At 36.9% G+C, this 12,912-nt stretch overlaps 1 protein-coding gene across 2 annotated transcripts in view; it reads left to right on the forward strand.

The window, feature by feature from the left end:
* Positions 1–12,710, forward strand: part of nup205 (nucleoporin 205) — a 193,212-nt gene extending 180,502 nt beyond the window's left edge. Inside the window, exons 36-40 of one of the 2 annotated variants that reach the window (XM_051920262.1) lie at positions 997–1,160; positions 3,296–3,425; positions 5,118–5,246; positions 9,691–9,767; positions 12,441–12,710. In XM_051920262.1, coding sequence (XP_051776222.1) covers positions 997–1,160; positions 3,296–3,425; positions 5,118–5,246; positions 9,691–9,767; positions 12,441–12,587 — 647 coding nt within the window. In that variant the 3' untranslated portion in view covers positions 12,588–12,710. Of the gene's footprint in view, positions 1–993; positions 1,161–3,295; positions 3,426–5,117; positions 5,247–9,690; positions 9,768–12,440 lie in introns of both variants that reach the window. The other variant, XM_051920268.1, reaches the window with a different exon arrangement.
* The last annotated feature ends 202 nt before the right edge of the window (positions 12,711–12,912 follow it).

Raw genomic sequence — 12,912 nt, forward strand, 5'->3', positions numbered from 1 at the left:
TCTGTTTTTACAGTTTTAATACATTGTTCATCTAAAGTAGTAACTTTAATTAAATTATTGGTGTTTATGCCGTATTGCCTAGATTTTCTATGTGCATTAAGATTGGTTATTACAGCATTTATGTTGTGCACTTTTATGGAAGATTTTATTAAACAATTATCATGACCAAGCACAGGAGTGGCATTTCGGAAGGGGTTAAAAGCAGAGATAGATAGTCAAGATAAACGAATTACCTTGGATATGTTTTCGAAGAGGACCCGGGCGCCGAAGCTATTCGGATGCAGGCCATCTCGCTTGAAAAAACGCGGTCTTTCCCAAAAGAGGTCCCAGTTGTTGATGAACCTGATGTCTTGATTCTTGCAGAAGCCCTGCAGCCAGTTGTTTAAACCAAGCAGACGACTGTAGTACTCGTTTGATCGTCTGACGAGAGGGAGTGGACCCGAGATGAATATTTTTGCCGATGGGGTCCTCTCCTTTGTGTCTTTAATTAATGCAGTGAAGTCTGCCTTGAGGATCTCGGACTGTCGGTGCCTTATGTCGTTTACGCCAGCATGTAAAACAATTGCTCCAACTGCCCTGTTCTTGTAGATCGCCAGCGCACGTCTCGTCACATCTCGGACACGAGCACCGGGAAAACAAGAAACAAAAGATTTTCTATTAGGGCAAGTGATACTGAGGTTCCTAACAATAGAATCACCTACCACTATTACATCACCAGGAGCTGAAGGCGAACTGGGGACGCTTAGAGGGTCAAACCGGTTCTGCGTTACGATGCTTGCCTGTGCCGATGGAGGTGTTCTGGCCTTGAACCCCCGCCTGCATAGCTGAAATACACCGAGGTTATCGTCGGTGTTGCTCCTACGAGGCGCGGGGCAGAAATTATATAAATGTGAATTTATGTTTTAAGTTTTGAGTTCAAAAATGGCAGCAAGTTAACTGCTCATGGGCGTCCTCCTTTTACTATTACTTACCTGTAATTGTCATTTATGCCAGCAGATGTTGCCACACCTGTTTCCTACTCAAGAGTTCCAAGTTTGGGCATAATTGTGCATCTTCTCAGGCAAAGTGCATCTCAGTTCTTTAAGTATTTTGAAAGCCATCGACAGAGTGTGAGTAAACTGCATGGTGTTGATCACTTGCCTCCAGAAGAAGTAAAAGAGGTATGAAATTGTAAAGTCTTCATTATTAAATAATATGAAAATGGAATGTAATTGTAGATATACAGTAATATTTTTATTTATTTATTTATTTTCAAACCGTCTTTGTCTATGATTATTTCTTCTGAATATTGGAGCATGAGGTTGCCAAATCATTTAAAGCTTTTCATGCATGGGCTATTTACATAGAGATAGTTAGTCAGAAGATAGCTTCAAGATTTTAGTTGCTTGCATTCCTGTACATACAGTAAAAATCACGATGGGCATCAATTTTTTTGTAAAATATTTACGCAAGGCTTTTTTTCTTTTTCCATTAATGAACAAAGAATACCGTGGCATATTTCAATTGTACATATTCTGTATTAGGTTTATTAGATGATTTTTCCCATTATTATTTACTATTTGCATATAATTTAAGTATTTAAATATATATTTTTTTTTAGTTTTTAAAATGTAAGGTGTATGTTTAAGTCTTTGTTTCTCTTAGCACTTGCACACTGTTTAGCAATACAGAGCAGGACTGCAGAGAATTTTCAAAGCAGCAATATAATTAATTTAATATATACTAGCCAACCCGCGGCGTAGCATACGCCACATAATTATGTATTGATGGGTGACCACTTCCTGAACGACACAGTTGTCAGTACTTGTAGTCACAGTTGAGAAACACTTTTTTAATGTGTTTTAAGCACAAGGGAAACAATGTACATGTGAAACATCCGTAATGTAGTAAGCCACCAAGAAAAGTAACATGCTATGCTATGCACAGAAGTGAAAACAAATTCAAGCCCGGTGTATTTTTTAACTGTCTTGTGGGGCTGTAGTAGTGTTGTTGGTTTGCAGTAAGGAGACTCTGGAAGATTGTGTGTTCGCTTCCCGGTTCCTTCCTGTGTGGATAGCGCTTTGAATACTGAGAATTAGTATCGGTATATCAATGTAACGAAGTATTATTATTCCTCTGTGTCCAGCGCGCTCTCTCTCCCACGTGGGCGCGTGCCTGTATGTGTGTGTGTGTCACACGCTCTCGCTGTCTCTCTCGCTCGCTCGCTGCACGTGGTCCTGCAGGCAAACGCCGCAAAAATAATATATTGATTGCTGAATATTTCCGGAAAGACACAGTTGTCTAAAAGGAGGGAAAAAAATTAACATTTGCAAAATCCGTAACGCTCCTTTCAGTAAGTATAATGCACACGCTTTTGTCGGCCAGTTTTTGCCAGCCGACCGTCGTCGCACGGTCATTCAGCGATTCAGTTCCACGACAAACATGCCTCTTCTTACCTGGTCTTCCCCCCTCCACCCTCATTCTCTAAGCTTACACACCCCCTGGTCATGTGCCCGCTCGCAAGAGCAACTCACGGAGCCCCGGCCACCAACTTTAAGACCATTGGATGAAGCAGGTGAGACGCTAATGAAACAGAGGCACAGGGCTTATTCATTTTTAAAGACTGCTTCCTTCATTGTGTTTTGAGAGGGAAACATACAATTGTCCGTGACTTACAATTGGAGGACAGCCGACGCTAATGAAAACAGAGGCACAGAGCGTATTGGTTTTTAAAGACTGCTTACTTCATTGTGTTTTAACCTCAGTTGTAAAGGATTGTTTTAAGGATCCCATGGGATACCCCTCGCAAACCGTTTTACACGCTGCATATGGCGATTCACCTCCGTGAGAAACATGCCTCTATGAACAGTCAATGTGGCTCGGAGGTGCATGTGGCCTCTACGACAGACGAATATAAATGACGCCGTTTTTTCTGTGTCGTCGCGTCCGAGTTGGTGGGCGTGGCTCTGCGAGTTGTCGTCGCATCCAATGGTCTTAGAGTTGGTGGGCGTGGCTCCTTCCTGCGTGCGCCATGGGTGTCTTGTCGGCGGCTTAGTGAATCCACGCCCCTTCCGGCGTGCTTTCCATGGTTGGCTACTTGTCTTCTGGCTTAGTGAATTATATATATAGATCCTGAAGCATAAAGTGGCTTACAGAATGAAACAAGTATAACAATGGATGCTGCATCTTAAAACATATATACATATTATCAGAATTTTTTTTTTAATGTTTTTTCTTTATGATTATTATTCACTTAATCAAATTTTATGAGTGGTTTATTATTATGGCTTACATTTTTTCTTCTTTATACATTAAGCTCTGTCAAGCTCTCATGTCAGTAACAAGTGGAGTAGATAAAATATCTTCATCCCAGAGGAATGCTTTGGCCAAGAGACGCCTTGTGAAGCTTATAAATAATCGAGCAATACTACTTTCCTTGTGTTCTTGTATCCTTAAAAAAATATGTGCTTATCTTTAAATGCCACTTTTTGATTTGCAGGTATAATAACATCATTATTATAATATCATTATAATCGACTGTAAGAATAAGCCTATATTGATGTGTTTTTTTGTGATAAAAGAAAATGACAGGTATAAAATTCAATATAAATTTTTATAGTAATATTTTTTGTGTAATAGTGATAGATAAATATTGCCAAATTATTGGACAATGCATATGTAAAGAAACATTGGACCAAACATTTGTAATGTTAATTAATATTTGGTAAAACATTATATAGTATCTGAGATTGAAAATAGCTTTTTGTTCTAGTTTCTTTTATTCTTGCTTTTATACTTATGGATCAGTGTTTCCAGTTTGTGTTGTGCACAGTCATCTGTGCAAATAGAAAAGAGTGTATAAAGGTAATTACTAATTCGGAACACATGACTAGATTTTGCACAATAAAGTTAGTATTGCATAAAACAAAATCATCCCAGACATTGAAAGAAAGATTTTAGATATGGTGCTAAGGGAAGGAATTCTTTGACAGCAGTCTTGTTGCCTTCATGGTGACATAGGCCAAATCTAGTCAGTAAAGAATATGATGCTTTTGAGCAAAAACCTAATGAGCTTCAGATTTCACAAGAGGATCCAGTATTTTTTATGAAAGGAGCAAAAAAGCAAATAATTTGGATTCCATCTGGTGCTGGATTGTAGTGGAATAATTATATATTTTTACTGTAAGCTCTAGTTACCCTCTGAAAGTAGGCTGTAGGTTTCAAATATATAGTTATAAAGTTATGTGTGTGTTTGAAATTAAGGGGTGATCTGTAAGTGTAGTTTTAAGTGGTTTAATTGTGTACCCTATACCTTTGTTTGCTGGAGTTAAAGGTTAGGGCCAAATGATAATTTTTATTGTAATTTTTTATTTGAAAACACTGTAGCATAAAACTAGAAAATTAAAAAAACAATTGGTGAATGTTGTTTTTTTCTGTTGTGATCCTCATTTAATGTGCTTAGTGTAGAAACCGTACTCCTTACTTTTCAGCACATTATTAAAAATATGTATTTTGTGACACTGAAGGTAACGAGTTACCAAGTATTGAAATATTAAATATTGTATAATAGAGAAATAATTTGCAGTTGTCCCATTTTTTTAAATTAACCATGAGGGTTGTATTTGTTTAGACTTGTTGGAAAAGTGTTAATTCCTTCAGATTTGTTAATTAAGAGTAAATTGCCTTAAATATTCTTGCAGTGTTTATTTGTATTATTTTTGCATATTTTAAAGAGTGCACTTTAAGAAAATAGATGAGTATTAGTAATAATGGTGACTGTGTGACTTCAAGATGTTTAACAAGTTTATTCAATAAAGAAGCATAGGTATTTTCAGGTAACTTCACCTATTGCATTGTATGTTCCCTTATTCCGTGTTACCTTATCACAACGTATCTTCAAATGGCCAGTGAAGAATAGCTCCAAAAAAACTAAAGGCAATTAATAAATAACACCCACTGCCATTATTAACAAGTATGTTCAGTGTCATAACTAGCACCTGCAGATAGAAGAGTGAAGAACAAATATTTTAATTATTAGCCTTCCTTTTTTTAACCATTACATTCGTAACAATGATATACTCTTGTCTTTTCCTTTCTTATACGTGCTACTAATATTCCTTGATTTTTATATGCTACAGATATAATTGAAACGTGCTTATTTATTCTCTGGCGCCATTTGGAATATTACTTAATTTACTTTAGCCCTCTTGAATCTCAGGACTCTCTCTTGTCTGCTGGGCAGTCTTTCAGAGCCCGGCATCAAGATGGTAAGTGGTAAATATAATTAATAACTTTAAACAGAAGACCATTCAATCTTGTGAAATAAGTATCAAATTTAAACATTTCATTTTCTTTTAATTTGAATTTATGAAACTGTTTATAAACATTTAGTGATTATTTCTAGTTATTCTGTTAGGTTTAATATTAAAATTCTGTATTCCAGTTGAAGTGATTGGGATGATTTAATATAAATTCTTGGATATATAAATCATTTAATATTCTTCTCTTAAGATAAGCCTTAAAAGCAACATATAATCTTTGTCAACATTATAATATTCATTATTAAATGTGTCATATTTATTTTGGGTCAAAATATTGCTGCTTCACAGGTCCAGTGCCTAGGTTGGAATCTCATCTCAGGCTTTATTAATATGTAATTTACATGTTGCTTGTGTGGGTTTTTTTTTTTTTTTTTTTTTTGGAGTGTTCAGATTTCACATCTTCATCTGAAAGGTATATATTTTAGGTTAATTGGAAGTTATAAAATTAATCTTGAATAAGGCACTGTGTGCTGCTTGGTTCCCTGTCCTTTGTTGGTTCCTGCCTTGCACCAAGTGCTCCATGAAAGGCTTTGGCTCCATGCAACTCTACAGTTTGACTAAAGAAGTTCAGTTGATTGACTACATAAGTTCAGATGGGTTTTAAAGAAAAGTTGTTACAATATCATTTTGAAAGTACTTTAGTTAGCTTCTTATTGTAAATGAAACATTAAACCTCTTCATTTTCAAAAGTCTTCTTCTTTTGGCTGCTCCCATTAGGGGTTGCCACAGCGGATCATCTTTTCCCGTATCTTCCTGCCCTCTGTGTCTTGCTCTGTTACACCCATCACCTGCATGTCCTCTATCACCTCTATCTGAGGCTAGAGATCTGCACTGGCAATCGGAAGGTTGCTGGTTCGAATCCCGTCAATGCCATTAGGGACTCTGCTCTGTTGGGCCCTTAAGCAAGGCCCTTAACCTGCAATTGCTGAGCGCTTTGAGTAGTGAGAAAAGCGCTATATAAATGCAAAAAATTATTATTAAAAATTATCCATCAACCTTCTTTTAGGCCCTCCTCTTGCCTGGCAGCTCTGTCCTTAGCATACAGGGAATGCACAGGGAGAGACTGAACACATGCAGAAATCATCGGCACGTACGAACCAGAAGGGAAACTGGCTTGTTCATCACCTGAGTGTGAGGTAGTGAACAGATGCAAAAGTTTGGCAAACTTTTTGGTTGTAACCCGATTTGTACGTGACCCGAGGTTCCACTCTATACCCAGCATCTCTCCTCTGCACATGACCGAACCAACACAATCTCTCCTCTCTGACTTTCTCTTCAAACCGTCCAACCTGAGCTGACCCTCTAATGTAGTCGTTCCTAATCCTATCCATTCTTGTCACACCCAATGCAAATCATAGCATCTTTAACTCTGCTACCTCCAGTTCTGTCTCCTGTTTTTTGTATTTAAACTCATCCACCTTTGCCAACTCTACTCTCTGCATCCTCACCATTCCACTGACCTCACTCTCATTTACTCCCGTGTTCTGTCTTGTTCCTACTGACTGTCATTCTTCTCCTCTCTAGAGCATACAGTATCTCTACCTCTCCAGGGTCTCCTCAACCTGCTCCCTACTCTTGCTACAGATCACAATGTCATCAGCAAACATCATAGACCTATCTCATCTGTCAACCTGTCCATCACCATTGCAAATAAGAAAGGGCTCAGAGCTGATCCCAGATGTAATCCCACCTCCACGTTGAATGTCACACGTTCCTCGTACATATCCTGCATAACTCTTACATACTTCTCTGTCACTCCTGACTTCCTCATACAATACCACAACTCCTCTCAAGGCACCCTGTCATATGCTTTTCCAGGTCCACAAAGATACAATGCAACTCCTTCTGGCCTTCTCTATACTTCTCCATCAGCAGCCACAGAGCAAACATCACATCTGTGGTGCTCTTTCTTGGCATGAAACCATACTGCTGCTTACTAATTATCATCTCTCTTCTTAACCTAGCTTCCACTACTCTTTCCCATAACTTCATGCTGTGGCTCATCAAGTTTATCCCCCTGTAGTTACTACCTTTTACCATAGCAGATCAGTTTAAATACCTAGGGGTAAATATCACAAGTAAACATAAAGCTCTTTATCAACAAAATTTTGCTGTCTGTATGGAAAAAATTAAGCAAGACTTGCATAGATGGTCAACCCTTCATCTCAATCTAGCCGGAAAAATTAACGCTGTTAAGATGAATATCCTTCTTAAACTTTTTTATTTCAAAACATTCCAATATATATCAATAAATCATTTTTAAGCAATTAGATTCAACTATAACCTCATTTATTTGGAACTCAAAACACTCATGTATCCGAAGAGTGACCCTACAAAGACCTCAGGCAGAAGGTGGCATGGCTCTACCTAATTTTCAGTTTTATTACTGGGCAGCAAACATACAAGCCATAAAAACCTGGACACAAATAGATGAACATACACAGGCTTGGTCCGCAATAGAAGTAAAATCCTGTAGTACTACTTTATACTCCCTGCTCTGCGCTCCAATAAATGCAAGTTATCGCAAATATACTAATAACCCAATTGTACTTTACTCACTCAGAATATGGAACCAATTTAGAAAGCAATATAAGATGGAAAATCTTTTATCTGTGGCACCCCTGCAGGAGAACCACCTCTTTCAACCCTCGCAAACATATCCAGTTTTTAATACCTGGAAAATATTTGGGATTAAATTGCTCAGAGATCTTTATATAGACAATATCTTTGCATCCTTTGAACAATTACGTTCCAAATTCAACCTCCCAGCTACACATTTCTTTCACTATCTTCAAATTAGAAACTTTGTTAAACAGAAACTGCCAGATTTTCCTCATCTCGTACCCTCCACCATGCTGGAAAAAATACTGCTCAATTTCAGTTTCGAGGAATTAGACACCATTTCCGCATTATATAAAATTTTGTTAGAGTCCCTTCTTTCAAAGATCCAAGAGGACAATAGGAAAAACATCTCTTAATTAATATATCAGAAAAAGAGTGGAAGGTAGCATTGCAGAGAATTCACTCAAGCTCCATATGCGCAAAGCATAGAATTATTCAACTAAAAATTATATATCGAGCTCATCTGTCTCGCTTAAAACTGTCCAAAATGTTTCCAGGGCAAGATCCAACCTGCGAACGCTGCAACCAAGCTCCTGCCTCACTGGGTCACATGTTTTGGGCCTGCACCAAATTAACATAATTTTGGACCAAAATTTTTAAGTGCCTTTCAGACAGCCTTGGTATCACAATCCCTCCTAACCCATTAACAGCTGTGTTTGGTGTTCTTCTAGATGGACTTGAAGTGGAGAAGGACAAGCAAACTGTGATTGCATTGACTACACTTTTGGCACACAGACTTATTTTGTTAAATTGAAAGAATCCTAACTCTCCTCTGATAAGTCAGTGGGAAACCGATGTTTTATATAATTTGAAATTGGAAAAAATCAAATTCTCAGTTAGAGGATCTGTACAGAATTTTTTCAAAACCTGGCAGGATCTAATCAATAATATTTTAGAATAAGAATTTCTTTTCCTTCTCCATTTATTTATTTATATATATATATATATATATATATATATATTTTTTTTTTTTTTTTTTTTGTTCCTTGTTTATTTTTGCCTTATTAAAAAGCCCTTAGCAATTCTCCTTTGGCCAGGCTCTCCTTCTCAGGGGTGGGGTTTGATTTGTCTTCAGTCCTTTTTTTTTTATAAATTGATCTATTTGTATGGAATGATTACAATAAAATTAATAAAAAAAAAAAGTTTATCCCCCTGTAGTTACTACAGCTGTGCACATCCCCCTTATTCTTAAAAATTGGTACCAGTACACTTCTTCTCCACTCCTCAGGCATCCTCTCACTTTCCAAGATTCCATTAAACAATTTGGTTAAAACTCCACTGCCATTTCTCCTCAACACTTCCATGCATCCACAGGTATGTCATCTGGACCAACGGCTTCATAGCTGTCCTTACTTCCTCCTTGCTAATCCGTTGGACTTCCTGATTCACTATCGCCACATCATCCAACCTTCTTTTTGTCTTATTCTCTTCATTCATCAGCCACTCAAAGGACTGTTTCCATTTTCTCAACACACTCTCCTCACTTGTGAGTACATTTCCATCTTTATCACCCTAACCAGCTGCACATCTTTCCCAGCTCGGTCCCTCTGTCTAGCCAATCGGTACAGGTCCTTTTAATTTTTGAGTTCAAAAATTGGCAAAACAAAACTGATTTCTCAAGAAGCCAATCTGTCTATTGTTATTCCATGCAACAGATTACCAAGTGGGGAATATCTTTAGACTGTGAGAAAGATTTTATTATTTGCCTGTGTTAATTCACAAAAAAATATAAGCTATATTGTGGATATCATGCTTTATTTTTCTGCAGATTCATTTGCAGCATTTTCAGGCAATGTTACAAGAAGCTTTGGAGTGTCTCGAGTCAGTAGGCAAGATCTTGATCAGGTATGCTGAAATTAAATAGAATTAATAAAATTAATTTTATTTTAATTAGTTGTTTGCCTCTATTAAATCAGATTCAGTTTTAAAGTAAAACAAAATAGCAAGAATAAGGAAGATGTTGCAAGCAATGTTAACTGCATATCAATATATTAGACAATTTATTAATATAATAGTAATATAATAGTAATAATAATAGTAAAATATAATGTATTACTGTTCTCTGTGGAGAGTTGATAAATGCCAAATGTAATTTTAAATATATCCACCCATTTATTTGTTAATATAATATTTTTAGTTGGTTTAATGGTGCTGTGATTTCTGCAAAATATGGCACGATTTATGATACTACCTCACAAGTGCCACGAAGCTTCATAAAATTTATTGGGGTTGTGGGTAGTCCGAGTTGACTTGGCTGTTATTTTATCTGGGCCCATCTCTACCCCTTTATCTGACACCACGTAGTCTAAAAAAAATGAATTTGAGTCACACCAGTTTGGAATTTCTCCTTTTTAGGTTGAGTCAAGCCTGTTTTGAGTTGGGGGAATAAATACAGTGTCTAGATCTTGAGATGATGTTCACTGTTTATGGAAAAGACAATTACCCCTATAGACAAAACATCTTGCCATATTGGCCCCTGAGAACTTGTTGCATCAAACATTAATACATCACCTTTAATTTTTAATCTGAAAGATATGACTTTAAAGTGGTATAAGGCCATAGGGGTGAGGACTGCAAAATTTAGATTACTGTCATCTCTTATCTTCACCTGTACATATCCACTCTGTAAGAGCTGGATATTGTAGCCCTCTGCATGGATTTCAGATCTCATGCACCAAAAGCATAGGTTATGCATTATGATTGATCTTAGCGTTTAATCCCCAATAGTCAACACACAAGTAATAGTAACTATTGAGTCTGGAAAGCAAGACTACTAGAACAGCCCATGAAGAACTGGATGGCTCAGTGCCATCCACCAACATTTTCTTCAGGTGTTATATGTTGATGGCTCTCTTTATTGGAGACACATGATATGGTCATTAACGAAAAGAACTTTCATCAATTATCCAGATCACATTGTACCGCAGTATAACAATTGCAGGGTTGTTTTTGTTCTGAACATACCACCTCTCCAGTGCCTTTCAGAGATTTCTTTAAAAGTTCACACTTAAAGGGATGGGGTCATCTAAGATATGTAAAGTATCAGGCCCTAATAATTTGTTAATATAGTGGAGAAAAAGATGGTAAATTGTGACTTGAGATAGTTCATGTAGTCAGGATGAAACCCTGCTTTTTTCCCATTCTGCCAGTGGTAGCGGGTAGGGAGTCCAGTTTAACGGTCTTATTTCAGTTTGTGTTTATTTTGGGGATGCTTTGTTCACTCTCGTATCAGACAAACAAGAGTACACTTGTTTTGAGTGATGTATGATAATTTGTTTGTGTGGCCCCAGATTGTTACAGTTTAAAAAGACAGTCTGGGTTAATTGGAGGTTAATTTAAGTAAATCTACTTTGCTTGATGCTCAACATCAATGGTTTGGCTCTGTAATATTGTAGTTTGCTTCATTAATACTTCTTGCACAGCCTTTTTACTGGGTAGACACATTGATTAGCAATTGTAGCGTTCTTACTATTAAGCTCCTTAGCATTATGTTTACACTGGAAAAATGTGCCAAAAGCATTGTGCAGATTTAGTACATTCTCTTTGTTTGATGTGTTTTGTACCAGTCAGCAACACACAGCCTGATTTTGCAGTCCGGGCAGTAGATGCTTGTTTCTTGGCACACTTTTCTTTTTCTCCTTGTAGTTTTACAGCCTACCACAGTGCAAGGCTTAGTGGCTTCCCATTTGTTCTGACATAAACATGGATAGTTGCCGTGTTGTGAACAGTGCTTAGGGAAAGAAATGTCTGGCTTGTCCTTGCACTTGATCACAATACTTTTACCTTTTTGTCACACAGCTACTGTCGCACTTTGGTGAAGTTTCAAGTGACCGAAGTCATAGCAGCTTGGTTTTACAGTGCCATTTGCATCAGTTTCACTATCCTTGGCAATGTCTGATGATCAATTCACATTGCCATCACTATTGCTTGATTTGAACAATGCTTTAGTTTCTGTTTGTTCTAAAACTTCCTTTATGGCTTTTTGTTTGCCATTGTGTTTTTTGTTCGAGGCCCCACACAACAGAATTGTTTTAGGGTTACCATAAAATGGCAAAAAGCATAGAAATATTCTTAGGTTGTGTTTCATCCACTACATACCAGCAGAATACTGTTTTGAAAGCTATTTTTTGCTTAATATTATAAAGTTTGTCATTCCATGTGATTTTATTACAACTCGAGTACTGTGTGTGTCTGGGGAAGGGGTGTGGGGATAGTTGTCCTCCTGTAGTATATTCCATACTCGTACTTTTAGGTTTATTACCAGTGCTAAATTACAATGGATTAAGTGAGACTGGGTGTGTTTGAACATTGTCCTGAAAAATAACTGGTTTCTGTGATATACCCATTTTTAATTGATTAAATGTGTAGTGAATTGAAATTTGATTTTTTATTTTTGTAGAGAGCTTGCTATCATTGGTACAAAATCAGTACATTGTGGCAGTTGTCCTTTGTTTCTCAGAAGTACATAACTGTGCTTTTAAATTATAAAACTAACTTTGGCATTTTGTTGTCTTCCAGTTACGCACTGATGTGGCAAACAATTTTGGAGACTCATTACAGAAGAAACTCCTAGATGTAGAAGGGCTTTACTGCAGAGTCCGTTCTCAATACACTTTCATTCGGGCTCTTGTAAGGCGCATCAGAGGTCTCCTCCGGCTGATCTGAAAAGGAGTGACTTTCCTGATACTATGAAAATAATTGTAAAATACTTTCTTCATTTAAATTTTTGTTTGTATGAATTTCAAATATGAAAATAAAACTCACTTTTTAAAACCTGTCTTATAAAAATGTTTTCATGGATTTTTTTTTTTAACTTCTTTTCATAATTTGTCACAAATATAGGCATAAAATGAATGTCTTTTTTAATGAGTATCTATGGAGTAGATGAACATTAAACACAAAAGTAGAAATAGTAATTGGCCAACTTATACATCTAACACTGAGATGTATTTTCTCCTTTAAAGTGATTTCTTTTTATACTTTAGGGTCA

Source organism: Erpetoichthys calabaricus, chromosome 1, assembly GCF_900747795.2.
Source record: "Erpetoichthys calabaricus chromosome 1, fErpCal1.3, whole genome shotgun sequence".
NCBI lineage: Eukaryota > Metazoa > Chordata > Cladistia > Polypteriformes > Polypteridae > Erpetoichthys > Erpetoichthys calabaricus.